We start from the raw sequence: 27,418 nt of genomic DNA on the forward strand, positions 1-27,418 counted from the left end.
TTTAATTTTTTCCTGTTTTTCCTCCTGTTTTCCCGTTTTTCCGTTCCCGGTGTTCGCTGCAGCCGTGCGGCGGGGCCGTGTCCGTGTCCCGCCTCCAGGGGGCGGTGCCGAGCCGGCAGGCGCGGCCGGCGCCGAACGTGCCCCCGCGCGACCCCGGCGCCGCCGCCCATTGGCGGGGGGCCCCCGGCCGCCCCGCCCCTCGTCTCCTAGCAACGCCCGGGACGCGCCGGCGGCGCCAGGTCCGGCAGCGCCAGGTGCGGCAAAGCGGCCGCCGCCATGAGCGGCCCGCCGGGGTGAGTGCGCGGCGCGGGGTGTCTTAGCGATTCTTAGCGGTTCTCACCCGTCTCGGTTCTGTAAGGGCGGTGACAGGGAGCGAAGTGCCGCACACACAGCCGGGGGACGCGGGCGGTGGCGGTTTAGGTGTCCAGCCGTGGGGAGCTGTTCTCGGTCGGAGCTCTGACCCGACCGGTACCGGCCGCGCCGAACCGGGCACGGGGATCACCGAGCGCGACCACCGGTTCCGGGCATCGCCCGTTGCTGTTGTCCAACCTCAGAGCTGCACATTCTGAGTGTCAGAGCAGCCAAACCTCCCCAAGATAATGTGAATCAATGGTAGGACAAGGGGTAATGGGTTCAAACTGGAACACAGGAGGTTCCACTTAAATTTGAGAAGAAACTTCTCGGTGAGGGTAACAGAGCCTGGAACAGTCTACCCAGGGAGGTTGTGGAGTCTCCTTCTCTGCAGACATTCAAACCCGCCTGGACACCTTCCTGTGTAACCTCATCTGGGTGTTCCTGCTCCAGTGCGGGGATTGGACTGGATGAGCTTTTGAGGTCCCTTCCAATTCCTGACATTCTGTGATTCTGTGAATCACAGATCTCCATAACAAAATCCAGCACATCCCGCTCAGTGGGCGATGCTCTGAGTGCAGAAATAACCGCGCAACCTGCTCACGGCCAACAGTGGCACAACTGGAAGCTTTTGGCTCCTATTCCCATGCCTGGTTGTATTTCAGACTGGAACCTGTAGTGTGATTTGATTATGTAAAAACCTTTGAAAAAGTGTTGTTCATGAAAATCTCTTTTATGAAGCAATATATAGAACTCCGGACAAAATACTTCAAACCTTATTCTTGGGAGATTGTTTCACTCTGGTTACCATGTAAGGCACTTCTGGGCTCTGGATGTTTTTGAGAAGCAATTATGCCATGACTGGTGGCATTCGCTTCACAGATATTTCAAGGCATTTCTCCAATCTGCATCCGCCACAGAAAACACTGAAAGTTACAGAGCTGTGAGGCACAAAGAATTTGCTGAAGGGATGGGGACAGGCCAGAAAAATGGGCTTTTGAATGTACTGTGACATGATTGCAGTGAATATTTTGTATAGTACTGTTTCAGACAGATGCGTTTCCCTTGTTGAGTGTTTTTCTAACATGCATTTTTGTCAGTTCCACACTTGTATCTGTTGTAGGGGATTTAGAGGTGACATTTGGATATAAGTCTCAAATATTAAAATCTCTGGAAGAAAACTTCGCAGACATGAACTTCTACTGTTTTGTTGTAAAGTGTGCAGGAGCAGTGGCATAAATGAGAGCAGCGCTCTGCTTTGCTGGAGCTTGTTTCTGGCAGTCCTCAGGTCAGGGAATTAATGGCATTTCCCCAACAACTTGCTGTTAGGGAAAACCCCCAGAACTTGGAGGTTATATGGTCCGTGAAATATTAGATGGAAGGAAGCAAATGAGAAGGACTTGGATTGAGTTTCTCCTCTGGCTCCACGTGTGATTGCCAGGTGATACCATAAGTCAATACTCAGCACAATTGATGTAATCTGGTGGTTTCAAATGCACATGCAGACAGTGGATTGAAGAAGTAATGTTCAACAGTTGCTATAGTACCAGTGTTTACGGGGTGAGCTAAACTGTTTGTTTAAAGTTTAATTTATTGTTGGTAGGCTACCTGTGAGATTATTGTGAAAGTCCAAAAGTCAGATAAAATTCCTGTAAATCTATGATCCTTTTTTTTTTTTTTTTGGTTGTTTTTTAAATTGTTCTTTACTTGTGGGTGCTTTTGTGTGTGGTAATTCAACCTACCCATAGACATTTATCTTGAACTGTCCTGTTGAAAAATATGTAATATAGGTACAATGGCATTTAAACTGAAAGCCAAAGGAAACAAAAGACATCAGTCTCTCCTTGTGTAGTTAAAACATATCCTGCTGAGAGAGCCCGAAGCGAAGGCTGAACATGGACCCAAGTGTATACATTTTACAACTGTGAAGGGATTTAGAGCATTAAAAACTTAAGCCTGTTGTCACTTAGTTTGTCCTGTTTTCCAGAGGGTGAAGTAAGATATGGTTGTGCTAGGAACTATTTGAAAATGTATCTGCAGATTATGGATGTTTCAGTGTTTGTGTTCAGCTCTCATATCCTGGGCACAGGGGCAGGACCTCACGGGGGCTGCGGGTCTAGGGGTTGGTATCACAGTTTTCATCAGGAGATAGAAGACACGTGTGTTTTGTTCGCTTTGGGTTGTCCAATGTGTGCATTAAAGAGAATTGACCTGGGAATGGGAGAAGACTTGAGACACTGTGTGTCCCCCCAGGCTTGTCCCTGTCCTGCACAGTGTCCCTTCCGTGGGGACGGTGGGGCTGGAGGGCACGGGATGTGCTGCACAAACACTTTGGTTTCCTGCAGACTACACTGGTGGTTTATTTAGCTTGAGCAAATCCAGTGCATGGAGTAGATCTGATGTTTTTTGGTAAAATGTTGTGTATGTAGAGGAGAGGAAAAAGAATTATTCTCATCAATGCAAGCTGCATGCCAGACAAACTGCTGCCATATGGTGACATTCAGCAAAACTGTACTACAGTAACATATGCTTTCTAGCCTAGAAATACCACAGAAGTCATGAATCTTGCCCTGTACAAGTTTTGTGCAATTGAATTTATGAGTATGTTTGTGGGACAAGCATTCTTGGCTGCTTATTTAAATTCTAGAGTCACTGTTGTGTTCAAATAATTGGTCCCCGAAACAGAAGGGACAGTTCTGAATCTTGCTGTCATGGGTTGGTTTTCCTGAGTGGTTTGTGGGTTCTGTTGATGTAAAGGCCAAGTGGAGAACTGTTTGCTGAGACAGGCTTTTTTGTTTTGTCAAAAAATACGCTTAAGACCTCACTCCTGTTTTGAACCATTTTCTCCATTGGGATTCAGCCACCTGTCTGTTAAAACATTGCTGCTCATGCTGAGCTGCTGTGTCCTATGTAGTCACCTGGTTCTGGTACAGATCTTTGGAGGCAATAAGACGTTACCTTTACATAATCTACTGGGCGTTTATCTGACAAAATGCTGGACATGATTCATCAAGACAGCATTTTGTGCAGCAAACTGTTGTGTAGGTCTTTATAATTTAAGCTGTAATAATTTTCATCTGTATCGATTTTATTTCAGGCTTCTGTCAGCCTACAACAGCCTTACAGACAAGCACCTGACTGGATATTTCAGCAATGCCCGGATAAGGCGACACCTTCAGAGATCAGGACTGGTGAGATTCAAGAGTTTCCTTTTCTGAGGAAAAAAATAAAATCATTCTTTGTCTCTTTTAACATCACACAAGTCCAGCCGCTAGTGGTTCTGTTGTTTATTTATTAGAGGTACGTGTTGTCATTGGTAAGAATCCCACCAGCTGGCCCAACAGAAACATGCTGATTCTCTTAGGTTTTTTAAACTGTGAAATCCAAGCATCTTTCACTCTGTTTAAATAGCTTCAGTGTTATTTTTCAAGTGTGTTTAATGGAAAACGGAAGGATTTGGTAAAGGTGAACATGCTGCATGTTTTCAAAATACTGATACACTGGTAGGTGGGACTGTTTAGCACAGGTGTTACAGGTAGGAAGGCAAGTATTTAATTCCTCTCCACTGACCTGGGCAATGGCCCATGGAGAGTAAGGCTGAGCCCTAGGCTACCAGCAAACGGGAGCTGCTCTCCTGCTCTCCTTGCTAGGCTGGTGGGGTCAAAGAAACTATGGGTCTGTGCTGGGAAGGTGAGTTCCAGCACCCTAGCAGGAGCAGAGGTGGGAAGAGCAGTCATGCTGGGAGATTGCACTCTGTTTAAAAATGTACTTTATTCTGTCTTCTCCTTTTTTTTGTACACTGTATCTATTTATGGCAGATCTCAAGGACTGGAAGACTAATACCTGAGAAAGAATACCGTCTAAATGCTTTGAGGAGGGATCACCAAAGATATGTACAGGAGTGCCTGGCTCGGGCCATATTCCATAAGGTCCTTGACATGGAGGTAGGTGCTTACTGGTGATGCGTGAGCCTCATCAGAATGTACATTAAACCACACCTTCGTTAGGATGTACATTAAACCACACTGTTGTTAGCTGGTTTGATTCAAAAAATTCTAATCAAAACAAAATGGCTTGAACATGGTTATGCATTTTATCTGGGTACAAAATTTTGGCACATTCCTGTTACATATCAAGAACGGAGCTGGTCCCTCCAGCTTTACAGATGCTCAGTTGTTCTTTCACCAGGGTTAATGCACACAGGTGTGATGCAAATGGGTTGAATCAATGGTATTTTCATAATACGCTCAGTGAGGGGCGTGACTAGGGAGCAGGCATGTGATAAGCAGAACAGAAGCAAGTGTTCTAACATTTACTGCTATCTCATGCCCATTAATGAGATTTCTCTTTCTCTTCCATTGATAGTGTCGTCATCAGCTGGAAATAAGAAGGAAACTTGAAACTGCGGCGAGGAAGGAGAGGGTACAGAGAATGAAGGTGAGACCTGAGTACTGCTGGGTACTGACGGGACACGGCAGTTTTGTCCCGTGTTAAACAGCAGCTGTGAGTCAGGCCAGAGATTCACTGAGCCAACTGAGAATGATCCTGTTCTTCTTTCTCCATCCAGCAGTTCAGAATCTTCCATAAATATATCTGCTGCCTGATCATTCTGTTGGATGCTCCTTTGTTCTTGTTGTGAAAAAAGTTAATAACTGTTCTCCTTTTCCAAGGCATTTGGTTTTACATACCTTTTTCATGTTCCTTCTAAGTTTTCCAAGATGAAGACCCTCGGTCTACTGAATCTTTCATACATGAGCCATTCCAGGCTTCTCATTACTGTTGCCATTTTTTTACCTTTTCCACTTCCACTATTATGTTTTGAAATGAGGAACCAGAAATGGATGAATAATTCAACATACATGTTGCAGTTCTGGTAATTCTAGACACTCTGCTTTGCTGCTGAGCACTGAGCTCACACGTTCAGTTGTTTGCCTCTCCACGTGACATTTAGCAGAACCAGCATGTCAGTAATGAAAAGAGCTTTCAGACAGCTGTAGTTGTTCGAGTCATGGCAATCCCACAGAAGTTGGTGGTTCTTCTCAACATGAAGTCACTTGAACCAAAACTGCTTCCTTCAGTGAGAAGTATAAGGGAGATGCCTGCAGATATGTGATCTGTGGCTTTGCCATGATGCCACACTGGGACATGGGACCTGCCTGGAATCAGTGCTGTAATTTAATTCCCACCTCAGACATTCAGTGAATTCAGCTGAGTATCTAATTTAAAGGGAAAGGAGAAAGACTTGGACAAGGGAGGGTGAGAAACAGCTGTCTGTTGCCAGAGAGTGGCAGCCCACGGTGGGGCTTTTGGGAAGAAAAGGTGTGGAGGGGCAGCAGTCAGAGCAAGGAAATGGCAGATGCTCTCAAATTTAAAAAAGAAAGATCTTCAACCAAAGCAAGAACTGGGAGATACAGGGAAACAGGCAGATGAATTGAATTTGGAGCGATCTGCAGCTGGAGAGGGCTGCAGGGAAATGAATCAGCGATGGGAACAAGTCTTTTCCCTCGTTCCTCTCCCATTCCTCCCTTGGTTCCCTTCCCTTCCCTTCCCTTCCCTTCCCTTCCCTTCCCTTCCCTTCCCTTCCCTTCCCTTCCCTTCCCTTCCCTTCCCTTCCCTTCCCTTCCCTTCCCTTCCCTTCCCTTCCCTTCCCTTCCCTTCCCTTCCCTTCCCTTCCCTTCCCTTCCCTTCCCTTCCCTTCCCTTCCCTTCCCTTCCCTTCCCTTCCCTTCCCTTCCCTTCCCTTCCCTTCCCTTCCCTTGCCAGGTGTTCCATCGGGTCTGAGCAATCTGATCGTCCAATGAAGGACAGACGGAAGGCAAGCTCAAACACTGCTGTGAAGAGTATTTTGTACCTCACAGACTTATATTTCTATTCTTTTAGGTGGAACAATCCAGAAGAAGGGTGGAAGGTTTTAGCCCTATGTACTCCCCACATCCACCGCTTGGTCCAAGAAATCATTCTGCGCTCTGTCCTCTAGTGGCTGAAGAAGCAGCCAGTCGCTCGCAACTGGTGAGTTCAAGCAGCGTGTCAAACATATAGTCCAATTTTTTCTGGTTCTGCACTTCAGTGATGATAGTTGGTTCAGACTGGAGAGAGACTTTCAGTGCTGAATGACCTTTTCCTCTCCATCCCGTACAGAGGGTGCCGGGACCTGCAGTTGGTTGCTGTGGTGGACGCCCCCCTCCCCTGCACCGAGCCAAGCAGCCGGCCTGTTCTAAGGTGCTGAGTTCACCCAGTTGAACAGCTTTTAACATCTTAATGTGGTGTTCTGAAGGGTATACAAGGAAAAGATGTCAGAAAATGTCAGAAAAACGCTGAATATTGAATAAAAATAGGCATGCCTTTGCAGTGCTTCCTCTCAGTGTCCATGTGCTGGAGTCACTGAAGCACAGACGCTGCCACTGTTTCTGTGAGTTCATGATGTTTATAGAATGTCCTGAGTTGGAAGGGACCCACAAGGATAATCATTTACTTCAAGGCTGCCCTGAAGAGACAGTAGCAAAACCTAGATTTATGCCCAGGAGTTATTTTGGACGCTCAGTCAGAGATGCCTAAAGGGTTCTGCCTCTCCAGAGGCCGACTAGAAAATTTTGTTTCCTGATGGTACCTGAGAATCACTCATCGCTTCCCGATGCCTTCATAAGTGCTATTTTTTTTTTCTCTGTGATGCTGTGCTGCACTGGAAACTATACCCTGAGGTTTCGTATCTGTTTGCTTTTCCCTTTCTAGGTTTCCTGGCGCCCCAATACGGCTCCGGTGAACATGCAGCGCCCGGCTCACCTGCAGCCCCTGCGCTGCGCAGCACCAAAGCCACACGGCTCCAAGCAGAAGGGCCACTCACTCGAACACCATCAGCTGTTTGCCACTGGGGTGAGCCCGTGTTTCATTCTGAAAAGAATATAGTTTTAGGGACAGCTTTATGATATTGCTTTAGTACTGTAGTTCTGAGAACTGTATACTGCAGGCAATGTGCCTACCAAATGGTTATCAGCTTTTATTTAAACTCTCCTTTTAAACTTACCCTTAATTACTAAGACATTTGCTTGCTGGTCTAATGCCTGGCTCTTGATCACAGCCAGGAGAAAATGTTGTGACATCTCTTTCGTAGTACAAAATCTTTCTCCGTGCAAAATTTTCTGCTTCTATGTAGATTTTCTGTTATGTAGAGAGGGAGGCAGCCACTCGGTTAACACCAATTACTCAGGAATACTTTCACATAGTCTTATGAATTTTCATCTTCATCTACAGCTACAAAGTAGCAAAAACCTAATTTTTTTACCATTCCTTCTACTAAGTCACGCTAATGGGTTCAGAGAACAAGAACTTATTGGAAAAGTTTCCATCAACAAAATTGCAAGCACGAAGCTAAAGGACTTGTTGTAGGAGTGTGTGTGTTACTAAATGTAAAGAGCAGTCAAACCATGGTTAGTTTGATATGCATAGTAGCTATTTTTACATAACCTATTTAACCTGGTTAAAATGCTTTTTGCAGGGGGAGAGGAGTGGGTTAAGGCTTATGAATTCGGTGGAATACAGGACTGGTGTTTCTCCATATCAACTCCCCGTCATTAACAACTACATGATCCCAGTGCCACCTCACCCCCTGCAAAAAGGAGATAAGAGTGGAAATGTGGGGAGAACTGGGGCGCTCAGAGCGAGACAGTTGCGTCCCATCACAGCACCAAACTTGGAGCAACTACTAACGAAGGTAAGTTATCTCTGCCTGCCACTGTTTGTGTAGAGCTGTGTTACCTTCCTCAGCACTGTATTTGCCTAATGCTAAAAGATGTGTGTACCCACTTCGCATAAAAATTCACTGAATATTTGAAAGAAAATTTATAACTATCAATATATAGAACTGCCACCCACCTCTCTATATACGAAAACATTTTTTGGGAAAAAAAAGGTGTTTGAATGGAAAAACCCCTAGAAACTCTCACTGACGACTTCCAGTTGTAGTCAATCCGATGCTGTGTCTGACTGTATCTAGTCCCAGAACTTCAGAGGATTGTCTGAAAGGAGTGGATCTGGTACACTGTATCTGCAGCCAGTTGTAACTCCTGTAAAGCAAACTTTAGGAACCTAGGACTGGGAGGGACGATGTGGGTCATTAAACGTGGTGCTTACAATTTGGGGCAATTTATTGCAATGGATTTTTAGTTCAAAATACTTTCCTGCGCTTCTGCATGTTACAAAACACTTTCCAATTTAAGTGGTTCAAGACCTGTCTCAAAAGGCTGGAAGCCTCAAGTGTATGTCACACATATATGATCTTTGTGTTCACCTTCTGTTAGAGTTTGAAACTGAATACATTTTTTTTTGTGTATTTCCTGCTGCAGAATTCTGGAGGATTCCCTAAGTCCTCGTTACGCAGCAACGCATTAGTTACCATGTTTTTTTTAGGAAAAAGTGTGCGTTTGTCTTACGATGATACTGATTACAGAGATGAAATCAAAGTCTACCAGCAGCATTGTGGAGGAGAAAACCTTTGTGTCTACAAAGGCAAGCTCTTGGAAGGAGGTAAGGATAGAGTCAGAGTTCATATTGATTCTGGCAACAGCTTCTTTTTCTTGGCTAAAATGTTGATGTGATATCAAAATGATTTCAGCTGAGCTCAGTCAAGGTATGTACATCAGGGATTTTTATACCATCTGCCTCCACACTAAATCTGGATCTACTGATTCATGATTGAAAGGGAGGGTACAATTACTTTTGCGAGTTATAGTTGAAAGAATTTAGGGAACTGATTTAACAAAATGCTGTAGCTTAGGTTAGTTTTGTACAGAGATGTATGGTTAATAAAGTAGTTGTAGCACTAAACTGTTCTTAAATAGGGATTATCTGTTTGTGACTTGCTGTAGTACGTCAGTGCGTGTTGCTTATTATTCCAGAAGGGAGCCCAGTTTGCATCTCTTTTATGCGAGTGTGATTCAGTCACACTGGTAAAAGGTGAATTGTGCTCTGGGACATTGGGAAGAGGAAATGCTGGAAGATTTTCACTTATGAGGAAGAGCAATCCCACAAATTACACCCTCATTCCAGCTCCCAGACCCACTGTGTTTGCATTTTTGCTGCATGTGGGAGGTGGTGTGGAGATCCCGATGCTGCTACCTGTCCCTGAGGCTGAGGGTGCCCACAGATCTGCTCGGGGCATTTGCTGCAGCCACGTCCCGGTGCTGTGGGATGTGTCCTTATCTTTTGTGTGCTTCTGTTCTCCCGAACCCCGTTCTCACCTCTTATGAGCTGCTGGGGTACAGCGTGGCTTCCTTCCTGCTGGTGTGTGCCCAATGTCTGCTGGAAGGATGCTGTGGGTTGTAACAGGAGCACACACCAGCCCCCGGCACAGAGCTGGTAGCCGCCTCGGTGCCCTGGATGCCGAGCAGTACCATTACAGAGCAGCCTGAAATGGCTCCAGAAACAGAATTTTTCAGCTGCTCACAAGCCCGGAGCCACTGGAACTGCAGCTGTGCTGCTTTGGAGCCGGCTGAGCCCTGCAGGGCTGCGCAAAGCAGTGTGTGTGTCACCATATGAGCAGGGATGCGCTGCTGCACCACCCTGTGCAGACACAGCGGGAGCCCTGACCGTCCTGGGCGTGATGTGCAGGTCTGAGCAGCACGTGGCAGAGATAATCGTTTTGAGGTGTGGACTCTGGTCTCTGTCCTGCTGTAGCAGTGAGCAGCCAAACCGATGGTGTATTCGCTTGTCACAGGTGTATCCAGCTTGGAACTCTGGGGTTGGAAAGGGATGGGGCTGTTGTGTGGGGAGAGGTAGAGTTTCACCAACTAATTAATACAACTGAGAACCAAAGTGTGTGAGCTTGGGGGGCTGGGTGCTTTGGTGGTGGTGCAGATAGATAACACAGTTGCAGCAGACTGGTAGGAACGCCTGACCCTCTCCTTTGAACCCTTTCTGTGGTTGCAGAGACCTTTCAGTTCATCTCCAGGAGGCATCACGGTTTCCCGTTCAGCCTCACCTTCTTTCTCAATGGGTTGCAAGTGGACAGACTGAGCTGCTGCTGTGAGTACAAACACCAGAAGCGCTCCAGGACACGAGGCAGACGTGGCTACTTCAGGTTTCTCAGTGTGGAGGGAGCGTCTCCTTGCTATAGGTATGAGTTGAATACACTTTGCTCACAAGGACCCAGCAGCCCAGTTTTTAGAGTTTAAAACTCATTTCCTCTTTTTTAATCTTTCTGACACCACACAGCTCTGTAGAACCCCTTCTGTTTCTCAGCGCCCCTTGAAATGTGCAGACTCGAGCTTGTCCCTCAGGGTCCCATACAGAGGCTGCCAGCAGAGCCGGTGGCTCTGTGCGGGGTCAGTCCCCATGCAGCAGCGAGCGTCTCGGGTTGGACCATGCTGTGCAGTACACAAGTGCCACTGCTCGCTGCTGGTGAGAGTGACAGTGACATCAATACTGAGTGCTGATGAGTTAACTGGATTTTTCAGGCTTTTCTTTGTGAGAACAAGATGATTGATTTTTAACCAGCTCTGCCTCTAAGGTGGGATTCTGCTGAAACAGCCCTGGCTGCAGTCAGTGTGCAATGTTAGCCCTGCCTCAGACAACAAATCTGTGCAGAAGAGTCCTGGGTTTGGGCAAAATTTGATGCTGTGAGCAACAGCTGTGGGTTTCCCAAGAAGCTTTGATTTTAATAAAATCTTCCGTTGGTGTGATTCTTAAATCATGTCAGACAAGTAAACTTCTGCACAGGCAGATAATTTAAAAACTTTTTTGTTATTTTTGTAAGTAAGCTTTCAAAAGAGCAGCAAGCAGTTGGAAGACGAGAACCTCCATACACTCTATTTTTTAGATAAAGACCAAATTCTATGAAAAAAAGATTACTTTATTGTACCATATTTTTTCTACTCCAGTCTAACATTGGACATGATTTATGTAAATGTGTTATTTGGTATGTTCAAGGTAGTGAAAAGCATCTGAATTTAGAATGGGTATATTGGTGATAGAGCTTAGGAAATGCTCAAATCTCAGCTTTTGTGTGATTTCTAGAAAGATAGGAAATGAATTTTCTGTTTGATATAGCCTCCAGAAATGGCGGTGACTAAACCCCATCTCCATTAACCAGATTCTCCCTGGAAATTACGACTATTTTCACGTCAAGTGCCGTTGTTTTAGTTTCCTGATTTGAGTGTGACACCACACCCACATGTTAAATACCCGCTCTGGTTCCCAGTGAAGGTCCCAGTTGATTTTCTGGTGTGTTGAGGCTTTGTTTCACACAGAGGTGATGCTGCAGGGCTTTCTGCACTGGTGCTGTCATCCTTGCACAGAGATTTCTGCTGGCCTCGGTCCTGCATTTCTGTACAGCAGGAGTGCTTCGATGTCTCAAAGGTCCCTGAAAAAAACACCACAAACAAATCATTAAGAGCTAGGACTCTTCAGAAATTGCCACATTTACATATTTTACCTGCAAAACTACAGGATTTCTAGACTGAATGTCAGTAGGATGTTCCACAGCTGGATTTTGAAGGGAATTGCAATCAAGCCTGATGTTAAAAAAAACAGTTTTGGTGGAGGAAAAGTTTTTAAGACATAGTTGTCTGTGAAGAAAATATGGTTGCTTGGAGAAATGGGATTTTAGTGATTAGCTAAAGGGAAAATTTCAGTTTCATCCTCTGCTTGCAGATTTGAATCAAAGTACAACACGCAGCACAAAGTCCTGGCCCTCCCCCGGGGTGCAGGGCGGTTCTTTGGGTCTGCAGTTCATGTCAATCCAGAGCAGGACCCGTGCTCTCTCACCTGAGCCTCCTAACCCCAACGTAGAGGCTGTGAATCCATTTTACATGAAACGAGCAGTCCCAACAAGTCATTCCAAATGCTTTGTTTTCCAGCTGTTTGGGTTTCTGTTAGGTGGGAAAAGCAGACCAGAAACTGAAAATAATTCTGTTTCAATGGGCTTTAGGGCACTTCTCCAGGTGAGTCACTATCAGTAAGCTCATGGGGTGGGTGGCAATGCAGAGGCAGACAGGTACCTGGTGTTGCTGCTGATAACGAGCTGCATAGCTCACCATGTCTGCTGCCCTTCCACTGTTTGCAGAAAAAAAATGTGATACTTTCCAATTTCCTTGGTTTTTTTCTATAGGTGCATTATTGCAATGGGTCTGGACAAAAAACCATCCCCTCCCAAGAGAGAGATGCAGGACCATGAGGAAACGCACACGGGTTCCTGGGGAGATGGGGCCAGCAGTAAGCCGAGTAAAACCAGTGCTGAGCCAAGTAAAACCAGTCCTGAGCAGAATCCAGGCAAAGTTTCAGTGTTAGTCATCTTACCAGATCATGAAGCAAGTGCAGAAACTATTGAGGATGAAATGGAGACTGGACAGGAGTACAGAAAAGAAGAAAAGAAAAAACTACCTGATTGTGAGAGTGAAGATAGTCAGGAAGACACCGGTAAAAATGGTACAGTATTCCAAAACACAAGCAGGGCATGAAAAATGGGAGAGGGTGATTCTGGAGAAGGTTTGCAATTGTGTACCTCCAGCTTCGCCTGGAGCATCCTCTCCTGGGACACCTTGTGTGAGAAATGCGATGCCTGTGTTGGGGCAGTAACATTAGCGGGGCTCCTTTCAGCCAGGCAACAGGATGAGAGTGTTTCGGAAGAGCCAAGAAAGTGAGAAAGGAAGGTCTGAGAGGCAGAAACAGGAGCTTGAGGTGGGTGGGAAAGCTGGAGAGAAGTGGGGCACAGTGGAGGGACAATTGTGACAAAGGAGAATGGCAGCAGGTGGAGGACAAGCAGAGCAGAAGGAGGAAATGGGACTGAGTGTTGGGGGACAGTGAGTCTGGGGTGAGCTGCTGAGAGAGACAGGACATGGGCATGAGGTGAGCAGAGAGATGAGGGTGGCCATAGGGGCAGGAGCGGGAAGAGCCTCCTGCTGCAAGGGGGATGGGACAGGGCCAACCTGCCAAGGGTCAGTGGGGGTGCAGAAGGGAGGGAATGTGCAAGAGCACAGAACAGCAAAATGTCAGCAAGATTTGGCATGAGGTGAGCGATTTTGATACTTTCTACTGTTGTTGGTGGGAGTGCGGTGCTTTGTTCACCCAGGGCTCTTCCTGGTCCCTTCTGCACCTGCTACCCCGGGCATCACTCACCTGACCCCTGCCTGAACTCCAGCACCTCGCTGGCTGGGCGCTTGTTCCCTCCGCTCCAGCTCCATCAGCTCGCCCCTTATCGTCTCTGCCTGACTCTGCTGGGGTCTCATCTCTTCCCTGTCCCCAATACTCCCATTGCAGCTGCCTGACCTTCCCCTCTGCTGGGGTCCCATCTCCTGTCTGTTGGCAGAGATTTGAAAAGAATGACTGGAGAGAGGCTGCCCTTGCTGAAAGTGTGCCCAAGGGTGTTCCTTGTGGCACGCAAAGATAGTATTTGTGGTATAAAATGAGGTGTGGCAGCTCTGCCTGCATACTCAGAACGTGCAATTTCCCCAGTGCCACCCGACCAGTCCCCATTGCCATCGGGCCACAATGGGGCAGGGACAGCAGCTCAGCCTGCACTCTCACTCCTTCTTATAAAGCCTTTCTCAGAGTTAGTCAAATTTAGAGATTTTAATTCCTATGTTCTATTCTTCCTTTCATAATTCCACAGTGCTTTCTCATTAGTCCCTGAGGATGTGTTTGTGATTAATTAAGCCTCTTTCCTTCCAGAGGGAGGGCACCTTTTTGACAGGTACTTGAGGAGCCTCACTTCCAACAATGGAGTTGGAATCCCAATTGAGTTTTAATACTGAAAACAAATCCTCTGCTTCCCTTAATTTTCATTGTCTGGGTAATTGTTTATTTGCCTAATTGGTTCTGCATCAGATACTTCTCATTTCTATCCTTGACCTTCTGTCACTCGAGTCCTTCAGCAGCAGTGATGGAAAGAGAAAGAGGTGTGCAATGAGATGAAGACGGTGGAGCTGCTGGGCAGGATGCTTCGGGTTTGGGTTTGGTGCCTCTGCTGCCTGTGCAGTGAGCTGGTGGCTGCAGCGGAATTACTGCATTTTAAATGGGAATTACTGACATCACCGTGTGTGCTGGCGCCTGTGTTTCAAATACTGCAGCCGTGGCTGGAACAGGAAGGATTCTTTAATGCATATGCATGAGACAGACTTTATCTATAGAGTTGAGCAAAGTTATCTGTCAAATGTTAACACTTGTCAGGCTCGCGGCCTGGGCTGGAATCCAGACCCTGGTGATGCGAACATGGTAATTCTGTGTAAGCTTCATTTGTGCCAGGATTGCACCTGGGACCCTGATGGGCGTATCAAACAGTGTGATAACAGAATGTTCCTCTGTAGTGCCCTTTGGCTGGAGTTAATGAATTAATTTAGTTTGTAAGCCATTTCTTTGCTAATTAGCCGTGTCAATCCACTTTTGCTTTATGGTACAATATATTACGTTTTCTCCAGCTTTGTCTATTGCTTGGATTTCTTTTTCGTTGCAACATTTTTCTCCTGTAGTGGGACTGTCCTGCATTTTATTTCTGAATTTGCCCAGCTCTTCATTTTTCTAGTCCTTTCAGTGGCTAATGATTTTGTTTGTTTGGTATTCAATGTATTAATCATATTTGATGCTTCATTCAATAGCTTCATAGCATGTTTGCTAGACTTTCTATGAAGAACATGATACTTTTTCATGATAATGTGCTCTTATGATTCCTATCTGCAGTCTTAGATTTTCTCATGGCTTTAAAAAGACAGAACAAATGCAAAGACAAACAGAGATTAATGAAGTTAACCTCTGTCTGCTTAAAAAAAACTTTACTAGTTGTGAATTTCATTTCCTGTCTCACACTGATTCTTTTATTTTAGAGTATGATGAAGATTTTGAAGCAGATGAAGAAGTTAATGAAGAGGGACAGACTGGTGATCAAATGAATAGAATGTCAAAGTCATCCTCAGATGATAAAAAGCATAATTTAGACTATGAAAAGGAGAGTACAAACTCATCACAGAAGGCACGACAGACCTATGACAGTGAGACAGATGAAAGTGATGGATATTCTGACAGTGACTCAGAGGATGACAAACCAGGTGAGTTTTCTCATAATGAGGCTTAAAGAAATTGACCTGATGCATGTTTTACATTTTGTGCGTGTCCAGTATGTATGTTGAATCTGCATAGGAAAAAATGTGCATTTTCTACTGAATTGGTAAAAGATAGAATAGCTATTTTATTTGTTCTTATTAATTCTGCCATCTGCCACTGCAATACAGCCAAACCCCTGGCAGCGTCAGCGTGTGCCAGCTCACAGCAGACATTGCTGGACTGGTTAGTTGTCAGTGGAGAGGGAGCCAGTTGGGAAATGAGCTGTAAATCCTGGGGCAGATCTGCATTTCGTGTCCCTGGTCACCACATCCCAGGAGCTGTGAGCGCTCTCACCTGGAGAACTGGCACCTTCGTCTGACAACTCACCAGTGAAGCCAGCACTGTACAAGTGCTGTGTTTAACAAGTACTCCGACCCCAAGCTGTGTCCCCTGGTCTGTCCCTGCCTGTCCCAGCCCCGTGTGGTCTGCCTGCAGCTCGGGGGTCCCGGTTCCGCTCTGCTGGGAGCCAGGAACAGGCTCAGTGTGACAGTCTGTGGGTCTTGATCCAAATGTAGGTGCAAAGTGTGCAGTGAAGTGTCCAAGACCATTATTATTATCAATTCAGACAGATTAAACTGTTCTGGAATAAGTTTTTGGAGAATAAGTAGCGGTTTCTGTCATTCAGATTTTTGGATCATCTCTTTTGACCTCTAGTGTTTGAACTATTGGCCTTCGTGCAGTCCAAGCTGTGCACCTTCATCAATAATCCCACAGAAAACTTGCAGGCAATTTCTCATTCATTAGACAAACAAGAGAATTCATCTACCACATGGTAAATAAGCCAAGAGTCAACTGCCTCTTCCTTCTGGCACAGGGTTTTATTTCTCTCTAACATTTCTCCTTTGTGGCTTTGTTAGATCCTGAGCTGACTTACATGTCTCTTGCTTGTCACAATGTACCAGGAGTTCTCCATTTATTGCTGTTTTAAGATAAATTACTTTATCTTCCTTACATTTGACAGTCCTATTGTGCAAACTCTCTCAAGTTAAATGGAAACATTACTTTCACATTTGTATTTCCAGGTGAATTAAACAAAGCTAATACAGCTGTTTGTGAAAAGGTTGCAGCTGCAATAAAGATCCAGTCTTTTTATAGGAAGTATAAAATCCAACAGAAATTCAAACCAGGTTTGAAACATTCTTGCTCATAAAATCATTGCAATTATCAAAATTGATCTTAATTTTTGTTTCCTTGTGATAATCAGAAATAGCTTGTGATTCATGAATAATCTGTATGATTAAGCATCCTTTTCTGCTTGCTAGTGTATGGCATTATGAATTTTTTGTGCCTTTGATCAGCTGTTCCCAGGCTGTGTCAGGGTGTGCTGGTGTGTGGGGACAGAGCGGTGACCTGGGCCTCTCCTGCCTGGCACTGGGGCGTGCGCTGGGGGCCACCTTTGTGCTGGGCTGTAGTACTGCTGCATGCACCAGACTCACCGATTCAACATGCGTTTGTCTGTGATGTTTTTATTTTGTGCATTTTTGCAGTGTATGAAGTTCTTTTTGAGACAGCTTGTTCCCAGCTTGCAGTGGCATGTTGGTCACTGGCAGCACAAGTTTCCTTTCTGTCAGGCTCCCACTGGCAAACCCGAGCCTGTGACCACCTGGAGATGACCCACACCACACATTTCTGAGCAATTTAACTTTAGTTGTTGCTAGTTTCAACTCTCAGCTTCTCAGGACCTGAAATTCCCTGTGCTCAGTACCTTTACTGTGCCTTGAACTCATCTGCTAAGCCTTGGAGCTGTAATTTTTTTGAAGAACTTGTTTTCAGTAAGCATGTGTGTTAGTGTTGATGGATCAAGATTTTGGATAGTAAGCTTTTGGGTGTAGACACTATGTTTTTGTGTTTCAGTGATCAGTATGCTAATCCACTTGTAACCTATGAGTGCTGCTGTAGTAGAACTAACATGCTAATAGTAGTGGGATCGGGATTTTTCTGAGCACATGCCATGGGCAGGTTTTGTCTCATCTTAGTTCAGTGTATCATTGCACTTAAGCAGGAGTGTCTGGATTCATTAGGCCCCTTGGATCAGTTGAACCAGTATACAGAGTTTTTGAATAGCATCCAGGTAACTGTGGTGCCAGAGATGTTACTTTTGCATACAATATTGTGAATCAAACATAAATAAAGAGCATGTAAGAGAGACCTTGGCATTCAAATCCTTGTGGATCATGAGCCTGTGAATAAATTGTAAAGAATCACCGGCAATTCGTGTAGTACAGCATGCAAACTGCATATTTGAGTTGTTCTGTCCCTGAACTTGCTTGTTCATGTATTTTATTATTTGAGGGTTTTTTTTAAAGCAGTCCTTCAAAGCTGCTGTAATACATTGCATATTAAAAGGATAAATAAAAAATTGCAATAAGGTTTCCTCATATCCACAGAGGAAGAAGAGGTGTAGGGGCTGCCGGAAGATTGTGACCATGGGAGGAAATAGTGTGGCCCAGTTTGGCTCCTGTGGCTCTGAGAATGACTATTCAGGGACAGGCTGTGGGTCCAAATTGTACCTCTGGCCTTTGTCTAGCAGTGGATGCATAAGAAGAATATATGAAGAGGGCAAGAATTCTGTGCTGGTTCCCCACTGTGTCTTCCCACCCCTGTAAATCACCTGGTGTCAAGGGTGATCCCTTTTACTTGTTAGTCTTCACTGCATTTTTCTTACTTGGGTTTGACTAATCTCTTCTGAACACACGTGAACTTTGGACACCAGCAATGCTGTGTAGCAGTGACCTCTCCTGTTCAGCTAAATGTTATATGATTTTTTTTTTTTTTCTCAGGTTTTCCATTCATGAGTTTTATGTGCTGGTTCCCATATGTTTTTTAGAGGAGACAGTGATCTTCATCTCCAGTTCAACTTGAATTGTTTCCACATGATCTTGGAGATTTTTATTGTGTTCACTGAGATAACAGGAATGCACTAAGGGACTGTTGCTATAGTTGAAATCTTTTATCAAATGGAGCTCAAGAAACTATTCTAAAACCTGTCCGAGTCATATTTAGAGGTGCTTTTGGAGGTGTATTTCTGTGTGATTGTTGGAGCTAATCTTCTTAATTTCCATTATCAGGAAAAAAATGTTAAATGGCTTTGATTTTAGCACTTTGATACCTTTGCGCGATATTCTTCTATTGAACTTACTGGAATTTTGTCCCGATATCCTCATATGGTGTAATTCAGAGACTGATATCAGATGAATGTATCTGCTTTTGTGCATAGCAAAGGAACTGGTGGCCAATGAATGCAGCTGCTTTAGTGACAGATACTAAACCAAAATTCTGTTTGCTCTTTCTAGGTAGGAGGCTTGCACACTCCCTCTCATCCATCAGTACTCAGTATAGCAGTGACAATGACTCTCATGCTGAAACGATGAAAGACGGTGTTAAGGACACGAAGGACTATGACATCAAAAGGGCATCTGATAACGTAGCACGTGTACAACATGGAAATGAGAGCGGGGAGAATAAACTGCTCAGAGTGGAAGAAAATCAGGAAACTTTTGCGCTGGAAAAGGAAGGAATAGATGAAGAGGAAAAGGAAAACCCAGAAGACCTAGCAGCAAGAGAAGATACTGCAGTTTTTCATGACAATGTAATGGCAACACAACGTCAGAGTCCTGAAGTGAACGGGGAGCTCAGACCGACTGGGTCAGTGGAAAGTCACACAGGGGAAGACAGAGCGAAGAATGGCAATTCCCGGAGGGATGATGGGGAGGAAAGTCTCGTAGTGCCTTTGGAAAGCAGCGTGCTGGAAGCGGAGGACTGCAGAGAGGAGTCTGCTGGGGGTGGTGGAGCGGGCGGTGAGTCCAGAGCCTCTGCACAGCCGCGGGTGACTGGGGACATCAGTGCTGCGGTGTTTGCCTGTGTACAGAGTCCTGGTGCAGCTGGGGAATGTGGCTGTGGGGCTGTTTGCAGGCTGCTGGAGTGCTCTGTGCTGCTAAACCACCAACTAGATGTAGCCTTGGTTGTTGTTTCTTTTCTAGTGTCTCCAAGTGTATGGCGTTGGGTTTCACATATCATGCAATTATTATAAAGTCCAAACGCGATTTGTTACCTATAGGAGAATCTGTATGCCAGATTGGGGGTCTCTGTTTATAATGATGAGATACTAGGTTCAGAAAGAACCCAAAAAATTACTGTGCAAGTCATGGTGCCACAGATGAAGATCAAAACTGTGTCAGCTGATCCGTAGCTGTGTTGCTTCACTCTGTCATGGATTTGTTGTCAAGGACCAAATCAGTTGGGTGTGTGACACTTCATTTTTACTGTTGATAAAAGGGGCATTTTGCAGTTTCGAACTTATCTTTGTGGACACTGGTAAAATGTTGGCCACATGAGCTGCTCCCACTACTCCAGTGCTCTGAAAGGTTGACGCTAGAAGCCTCCAGAGACACCTGAACGGCTGAAAGCCCTTTACTGTGACTGCAGAATTTATGAAAATACAGTTCTCAGTCTGTTCTGGGGCCCTCCTGATTTTTTCCCATGTACTTCTCTCCATTCTCATCATCGCTCAACCTGCGTTTAGGTGAGACTGACCTGGCCCTGCTTGGGTTTTGCCCCAGTGAGACCCACCATGCTCCTAACCAGGGCTGTCATTAAGAGTGCAGAACAGATCAGAGAAAACTGTCTGTGCTGGAGAAAAGCAGAAAGTGCAAAATGTTCCACTGGGTTGTTCAGGCTGAGTCTGGGCAGATCGCAGCCAGCGGTGTGACGGGGTCTGTCACACGTGTGGGGACACCTGGGCTGGGCTCCTGCTGCGCGTTCCCTGGTCCTGTGGTGCTGTGTGACAAAGAGATGTTGCTGATCCCAAGAGAGAATCATTGTGAGCAGTATTTGTCATCCTGTCCGATGTCACACAGGCAGTAAAGTGCAGAGAACGAGACCTGCCAGCTGGGCAGGCCAGGCCCTGAGTCAGGTCCAGGTAAAATGGACCCACCACAGCTGGCACAGACTCAGTGTTTCAGTGCATCCAAGTGCTGGCTGCACCTCCATGTGAGGCAGCCACGGGGTGTCCTGGAGCAGAAAGTGTCATGTTTGCAGAGCTGAGACATCAGAATGATTCCAGCAGTTGTGCGCTATTGTGCACAGACCTTTGCCGGCATCTTGGGTACCAGCAGGAACCTGATAAATCCTCTCCTGGGACCTTCCCTGCTGGTGAAAATTGACATGGCTCCAGTCAGGTCTGCCCTAAGATTTCAAATTTTAAACCAGGCTGAGGTAGCTGAATGACTTCTACTCCCCTTTTCGCTTTTTAATGGTTTCTCTTTTTTGCTTCCTCTTTTGTAACTTCATGATAGATTTTGAAGATCACAAACCAGTCCAGGAGGAAATAGCAAAGGCAATTGGAAATGATAATCATGTGAATTCTGACCCTGAACCCTGTGATTCTGGTGCAGATGAGGAAGAAGAGAATGTGACAAGTACAGAGCATGATGCCAGTGAAGGTGAGGTTGGCTGTCTATCAGGGACATGGATCAAATCTTATTCATCTGAAGTCTTTTTACGGAAGTGTTTGCCCTTTCACTTTCCCTTCTGGGCTATCAAACCCTCCTTGTGCACTTCTCTTCCCAAACTTGTAGAAAATTGGGTGATGAGTAGCTGGCTTCTGTAGTTGTGTATAATTAATGCTTTTTTGGCAGTTATAATTGTCCCAGGTAAAGAATCCAGGCCATGAAAAAACTGACTGAGAGTCAAGAAAATAGCTTTGGGCAGTAGGAATGCAGCAAGTGTTCCTTTGCTCCCAGGCAGTGTGGGGTCTCCTTGGAAATGCGTTGCCAGAACAGACAGGACAGAGGATGGAGTGAGACGGGGTGGAGCTGAGCTGCAGACTGATCTCAGGGTGCACCATATTTGTCTCCCAAACTCAACTCTGTCATAACACTTTGCATAAATGGCAGTGAGGAAATTTCAGCTTGATCTTGATTTCCTCCAAGAATGTTTCATTTTGTACCAAAACTGCTATTAGAAATTTTTTAAATGATTACATTTACTGATTTTGATAGTGGGCCTGAGCTATCCCAGATTCAGGAGGTAGTATTTTCAGTGTGAGTGCTGTAAAAATGTGATAGTGATTGATAACTGATTAATATATATATACATGTACAAAATAAGAAAAAAATTAAAATATAAGGGACAGAAAGCTAGTAGTAAACATCAGCAACAAACCTGGGGTGAGATGCATGTTGGATGAAGGCATGATGTCTTGTATTGCAAAACACAGAGCTTTTAAAATTAAAGTGTGGTCTAAGCTGATGTGTGATCTGATGGGGCAAAACAACCTGCTGTGCCCTCTCCTCTGTTCCCCACCCTCGGCTGTTCCTCTGGACACCCCTCAGCCCGTCCTTTCCTGTGTCCCTTGCTGCCTCCCGGTGCAGCAGAGCCACCCTGCGCACGGGCTGGCTGTGACAGGCAGAGCGGCCGCAGGAGCAGCGGGGGGTGCTGTGACACCAGCACAGGGGACAGGCTGGACAGAATGTCCTCCAGGCCTGTGGTCACCTGGAGCCTTCCCTGGCTGCATAGGTGGTTGCCCCAGCGGGCAGCAAAGAGCAGCGACTGTGGGGTGCGGGAAGGTGAAGTGAGTCACGAACAGTGGGAGATGTTTGGGGCAAGACAGCCTTTGGCGAGTTTGGGAAAGGGCAGCTTGGGAAAGGCATTGCTCCTTTCAGTGGCACAAAATGACTCATTTTCTAGAGGGCAGGAACCTGCCACATTTGTACTGAACACAGGTGCAGCAGCACAGACTACCAGGAGTGTCTGCCCAGGGCAGGTCCTGAGCACCAAATTCAATGAAGCCATTACCATTGCATTCCCAGGGGACAGGAATCAACCTGGTATTGTTCCCCTGGAGTAATTTCAGAGTCCATGGGAAGCAATTACTCATTTTACATGAACAACTGAGTATTCTTCTTCCTGTGTATGCATATTTGACATGAGCAATTTACCACCTATTTCTGAATTTTTGGATTTTACTGTCAAGCTTATAGATGTTTCACACACACCTGAGCTCCCTGCTAGGTAGGTTAGGGAAGGAAGGAGAGCAGGCAGAACTGTCAGACTGGAAAGCTGGTCATGCATCAACGTTTTTGCTTAAATGAATTATGCCAGATGCCAGAATGGCACAGGTGCATGATGAGAAGCAGCTCAGCACGTTTTCTTCTCGTCACCATGCTGATGTTCCTTCATTGCTTGGGAGAGATAGTGTCTTTAATAACAACCCTGTAAAACAGCCTTAATGCTAACACTCTTCTCAATAAAACTAATGTTTTGATTATTTCTTAATAGCACCAGATGGAGCTTTCTTGGCACAAGGAACAAGAACACTTGACGAGCAGAAGGAAGCAGAACAAGTGGTACAAGGAGGGCAGGTGGCAGGGGACAGACAAGCACTTGAGAAGGATGATGTTATTGCTGAGGGAGGAGATGCTGGCACTGAAGAGGCAGGAGAACTGGCCCAGGTGGGAGATGTGCTGCCCATGGGAGACACAACGGCTGCGCTGCAGGCAGAGGGTCAGCGTGTGGTGGAGGAACCTGCACCCCAGGAGAGCCCCGTGGCAGAAGATCCCCAGGGACAGGGCACAGGGAAAGGAATGGACTCTGGCACAGAGGCAGCAGATAGGGAGCAGGACGTTGTGATGGAGGGGACAGAGAGCAAGGTGGCACTGCGAGAGCAGGCGCCTGGGGGACAGGAGCTGGCAGCAGCAGGCAGGGAGACGGACAGAGCAGCATCCAAGGGCGAGGAGGAGGATGGGGAGGTCTCTGGAGGAGAGGAGACTGCAGAGGAGGATGAGGCAGAAGCAGGAGCCAAGGTGGAGGAGGCTGAGGCTGTGGGACTGACAGGGTCTGCTGTGAAGGAGGAGCTGGGTGAGATGGTGTCCAAGGAAGAGGAGGCCATGGAGGAAGGAGGTTTTGTAGAGAAGGGCATTGTGGTGAGTCCTGTGTCTGAGGGAGAGGAGGTGATGGAGGATGCTAACATGGTGGAGAATGCCGACATGGTAGAGGAAAGCATTGCCGGGGTAGATGGCCCTGAAGAGGAAGAGGCTGTAGAAGAAGCTGTTTCGGAAGGGGACGAGGCTGTAGAAGAAGCTGTTTCAGAAGGAGAGGAGGATGTGGAGAAGCCTGAGGCTCTCCTGGAAACATCAGAGGATACAAACATTTGCAGAGGAGAAGCAGCGCCTGGAGAAGCAACGCCTGGAGAAGACTTCATAAAACCACATGAGTTTCCCCAGGTGGAAGCAGCAGGGGAAGAGCGGTCGGAGATGGGAGAAGCTGCTGTAGGAGCACCTGAGACCAGCCGGGAGTCGGGGGCAGATGAGAGCTCTGTCCTGAGAGCAGGGGACGTGGTGGGGGCGGCTGTGCAGCCTGACAAGTGTCCCCTCTTGCAAATAGCACCTGGGTTAGAGGCACCAGTGGATGCTGGGGAGGATCCCAGAAGTGAAGGGTCATCTCAGCTGGAGGATACCACCACAGCAGAGGAGGAGGAGGGCTCAGCACAAGCACTGTTGAGTGGAAAGCCAACTCCAAGCAGCACAGCAGGGAGTGCAGTGGAAGATAAACCTGATGGAGGGACCACAGGAGACTCTGTGGAGACAGACAGAGCAGAGGTGGGAGCTGCTGGGGAGGTACCAGGGCAAGCAGCAGTACCAGGGGAGCTGGTAGGGGAGGAGGTGGCAGTGGCTGGGGACAGCAGGGTGGGTGACGAGGTGGTGGCACAGGAGGGAGTGACAGCGGCAGCATGTGGGGGACAGAGTGGGACAGGGGTGTCAGCAGCAGAGGGGGTGGCAGCTGAGGGCCGGGGGGCAGCTGGGGACTTGGGTAGGCACAGGGGAGGGGTAAGCAATGGAGCCGCGGCTGTCGAGCGAGGGGTGAACCAGGAGGGAAGGGAGCTGGCACCAGCGGGGGCCGAGGGTCAGGCTGAGATAGACACAGCAGATGTCATGTCCCCACAGCATGGAGAGATGTTCCCTGGGGAGCAGCCGATGGCAGAAACCTGCCCGAGCAGCCCAGCACAAGGGGCCGGGGGAGCGGAGCTGGGGGGCACAGGATCTGCAGGAGGCGAAGGGCCATGCCTGGGCACCTGCCTGCAGCTGGCAGCTCCCAGGACAGGGGCAAACAAGGACAGTGCACAGGAGGGGACAGAGCCAGTGGGGATGAAAGCAGAGGGGGAGCAACCAGGCCTCCATGGAAACATGCAGGAGACAGCGGCAGCAGGTGTGTGGGACGGCGCCCAGGACACAAGTGTGGACAGCGAGCAGAGCCAGGACGGGCCTGTTGCAGGGAGCCTGGACACCCCGGCAGCCGCAGACCAGAGGAGCCGTGGTCCTGGTGAGGTGAGTCCTGCGGGGTTCGGCTGCTGCTCTCAGTGCTGGCACTGGGTGACACTGGGCAGCGCCCGTGGGCTCTGATGCTGCGGGTTAACGGCAGCACTCGGCTGCTCTGGGTACTCCAGTATCTGTTTGTGGGATGTCCGGTACAGCAGTAGCTCGAAGTTTAGCATATTTTCTGTAAAGCTAATGTTTTTCTCATTGTTTTGTAGGATGTTGTAAACCCAGAGGCAGCTGTTGAGCCTTCGGTACAACCCCAGAATGAAGAAGACACTCTCCTCTAAGCTTTTTCTGCAGCTCCTTCAGTGTTGTATCCTGCAGCATTTACATGAATCTCTGTCGATTTGTGCCGGTTGGGATGTCACTCTTGTTTTTTTACTCCACAAGTACCATCTGTCACTTTTTACTAGAGCAGCTTCTCAGTGTGCAGCAGACAACCGAAATAAACCTGTATCTGCCAGCCTCGGAAACAGCACTCCTTCATAATTATGAAGACAATAATCACAAGGATTGTTCCACAGTGGTTGTGTTTGTTTTTTCCAAAACACAGAGAAATATTGGACTGGCTGAGCCTCCCCTCCTGGATTCTGTGGGCTGGTGAGCGGGAAGGCTAGGGGCAGGTGTTCTGTATGTGATTCTGTTGGACACGCAGTGTCTGCACAATGCAGTGTTTGCCTGTCCGTGTCTGTACACCCGCTGCGTTCTCCTGCGTGCTTTGCCTTTGGAGCTGCAGGCTCCTGGTGGTGGGTCGGGCTGTGTCTGTGTCACAGCGCGGGGCTGGGAGCCTGAGCAGAGCCCCTGGGGTGCTCGGCAGGGATGGAGCGGCAGGATCAGGGGGTGGTGCCCTCATGGGGGTTTTAGTTTGCGGGAGCTGCGTGCACACCCGTTAGGGACCAGTCCCCGGTGTGTGGGGGCTGCTGTGGACAGGGAGCCAGGCTTGTTGCTGGTCACACTGCAGGGCCCTCTTGGGACTTTGAAATGTTGTTGAAAATTGTTGAATCAGAACAATTATAACTTGTATTTATGAACGAATGCAGCCCGGCCTTTTGCTTTGCTGGTGTCAGCCAGCAGTGACTCCCTGGCCCGTGGTGCTGGTGTTGGGGTCTTGCGGTGAAGCTGTTCCAGCCCAGCCTGGCTGGGTCTCCACTGCTGGGGTTCCCCTCACCCCGGGAGCCCCTGACCCACTGTGCCCGGGCTGGGTGCATGGCAGCATGGCCAGCATTGCTCAGGCTGCTGGTGCTCAGCCCTGCATGGGGGGTAACTGGGGTTTCAAATCGGGAAATGGACCAAAATGAGCAGGATTTTGAGTGAATTGTTACTGTGAGTCACTTAAGATCAATATACATGGGCTAGGAAATTGAAATATGATTAAGTTTGTTCTCTCCTATACTGAAGATGGTTGCACTTGTGTTTTCAGCCTGGACACCAGGTAGTGCTTTGAAAGTGAAAAGTAGGCAAAAAATAATAGCTTTATGGTCCTCCACAGTTTAAATGAAAGCATTGCATCAAGTGATTCTGAGCACTGTGGTTGAGTTGTTCATTCTGTGGAAGATACACAGTACTTACTTACAAAGCACATAGTGGACTTTTGACCGTTCTACCTGGTCTTTACTTTTTAACCAGGGAACATCCATAAAATCAGAAGTAGTTTATTCACTGGACCAGGACATTTTCAATGTTGTTCAATATTAAAAAAGTGCAGTAAATAGATGATCTGTGTTTACATACTCTGTGGTTGAATACACCTGGTGTGCAAAGTGTTCAAAATTTCAGTGCATGCTAATAACCTCCAGAGGTTTGTTTTTTCTGCACATTTGCTTGGGTCTATAAAAAAACCCTGTAGCAGTCTGTGAAGTTCCTTGAGTTTTTGCTAATTATTTCATTTAAAAGAAATACCTGCCCATCAACTAGGGCCTGGTGTTCAGTATTAATCTCTGCTTTCCAACTGAATGGCTGATGTTGGGTTGAATATTTGTGCTGCTAAAACTGTACCATGCAGATAGCCGTGGGAAGTCAATGCCTGTGGTCTGTGAGCAGGATTGGCCAAAGCCTCCACCAGACAGGCACACATGGGGAGGAGGAGGAGGCAGGGGTTTGAATGGGCAGTGATTCCTGGGAGGGGCTGCGATTAAATCTAAGGCTACACTTGTGCAGGTCATGAACCACAGTGTCTCATTCGACATGTAGCTGCTATACTGAGCACAGGATAAAAACGAGAAAGGTAAGAGGTTTGATTCATTTGTTGCAGGCAAGAGCTGGACTGATCTGCAGAGCATCTTGAAATGCTCTGAAATAACTCTTGCTCTGCAAATGGGGAGTGGCAGGAACGGGTTCCCCAGCGCTGGCTCTGTGTCGTGGCAGGAGCCGCAGCCGGTTCTGCCGCAGGTGTCCCCTGGGATACAGCCCTGCCTGGCGCTGCTTCCCGGGGCTGTGGGGGCTGGGAGGGACCCGCAGAGTGGGGCTGGGGCTGCCCGGGGTGCTCGGAGCTGCTGCAGCAGGTGCCTGTTGGTGCAGCCTCAGCTGCTCTCCTCACACACCTGTGTGGGCAGCAGCTTCCTTGGGAGCAGTTCAGCATTCAGAGCGTGCTTAAGGTGGTAAGTGACAGTATGGGTTTGCAGCAGCAGAATTAACTTGACCCACCTCAGCCTTTTAGAATAGAAGAGCTGG

General features: G+C 47.2%; 1 protein-coding gene across 5 annotated transcripts; it reads left to right on the plus strand.

Moving 5' to 3' along the window:
- Positions 1-213: 213 nt before the first annotated feature.
- ERICH3 (glutamate rich 3) lies at positions 214-26,459 on the plus strand. 5 transcript variants are annotated; one of them, XM_071810044.1, is made up of 18 exons: positions 214-293; positions 3,449-3,542; positions 4,170-4,295; positions 4,717-4,788; positions 6,231-6,359; positions 6,489-6,569; positions 7,080-7,220; positions 7,843-8,058; positions 8,690-8,870; positions 10,272-10,458; positions 12,451-12,767; positions 15,158-15,379; positions 16,457-16,561; positions 18,728-19,231; positions 20,729-20,875; positions 22,713-24,031; positions 24,377-24,757; positions 24,964-26,459. In XM_071810044.1, exons 1-18 carry the CDS (start codon positions 277-279, stop codon positions 25,033-25,035), a joined length of 4,311 nt encoding a protein of 1,436 aa, XP_071666145.1. In that variant the 5' UTR covers positions 214-276; the 3' UTR covers positions 25,036-26,459. The 5 variants fall into 5 exon arrangements, with proteins under 5 accessions (XP_071666145.1, XP_071666149.1, XP_065698302.2 ...); XM_071810048.1 differs by having other exon boundaries at positions 24,623-24,757; XM_065842230.2 differs by having other exon boundaries at positions 22,713-24,757.
- The last annotated feature ends 959 nt before the right edge of the window (positions 26,460-27,418 follow it).

The sequence above is a fragment of the Patagioenas fasciata genome, chromosome 6 (genome assembly GCF_037038585.1).
Source record: "Patagioenas fasciata isolate bPatFas1 chromosome 6, bPatFas1.hap1, whole genome shotgun sequence".
Classification (NCBI taxonomy): Eukaryota; Metazoa; Chordata; class Aves; order Columbiformes; family Columbidae; genus Patagioenas; species Patagioenas fasciata.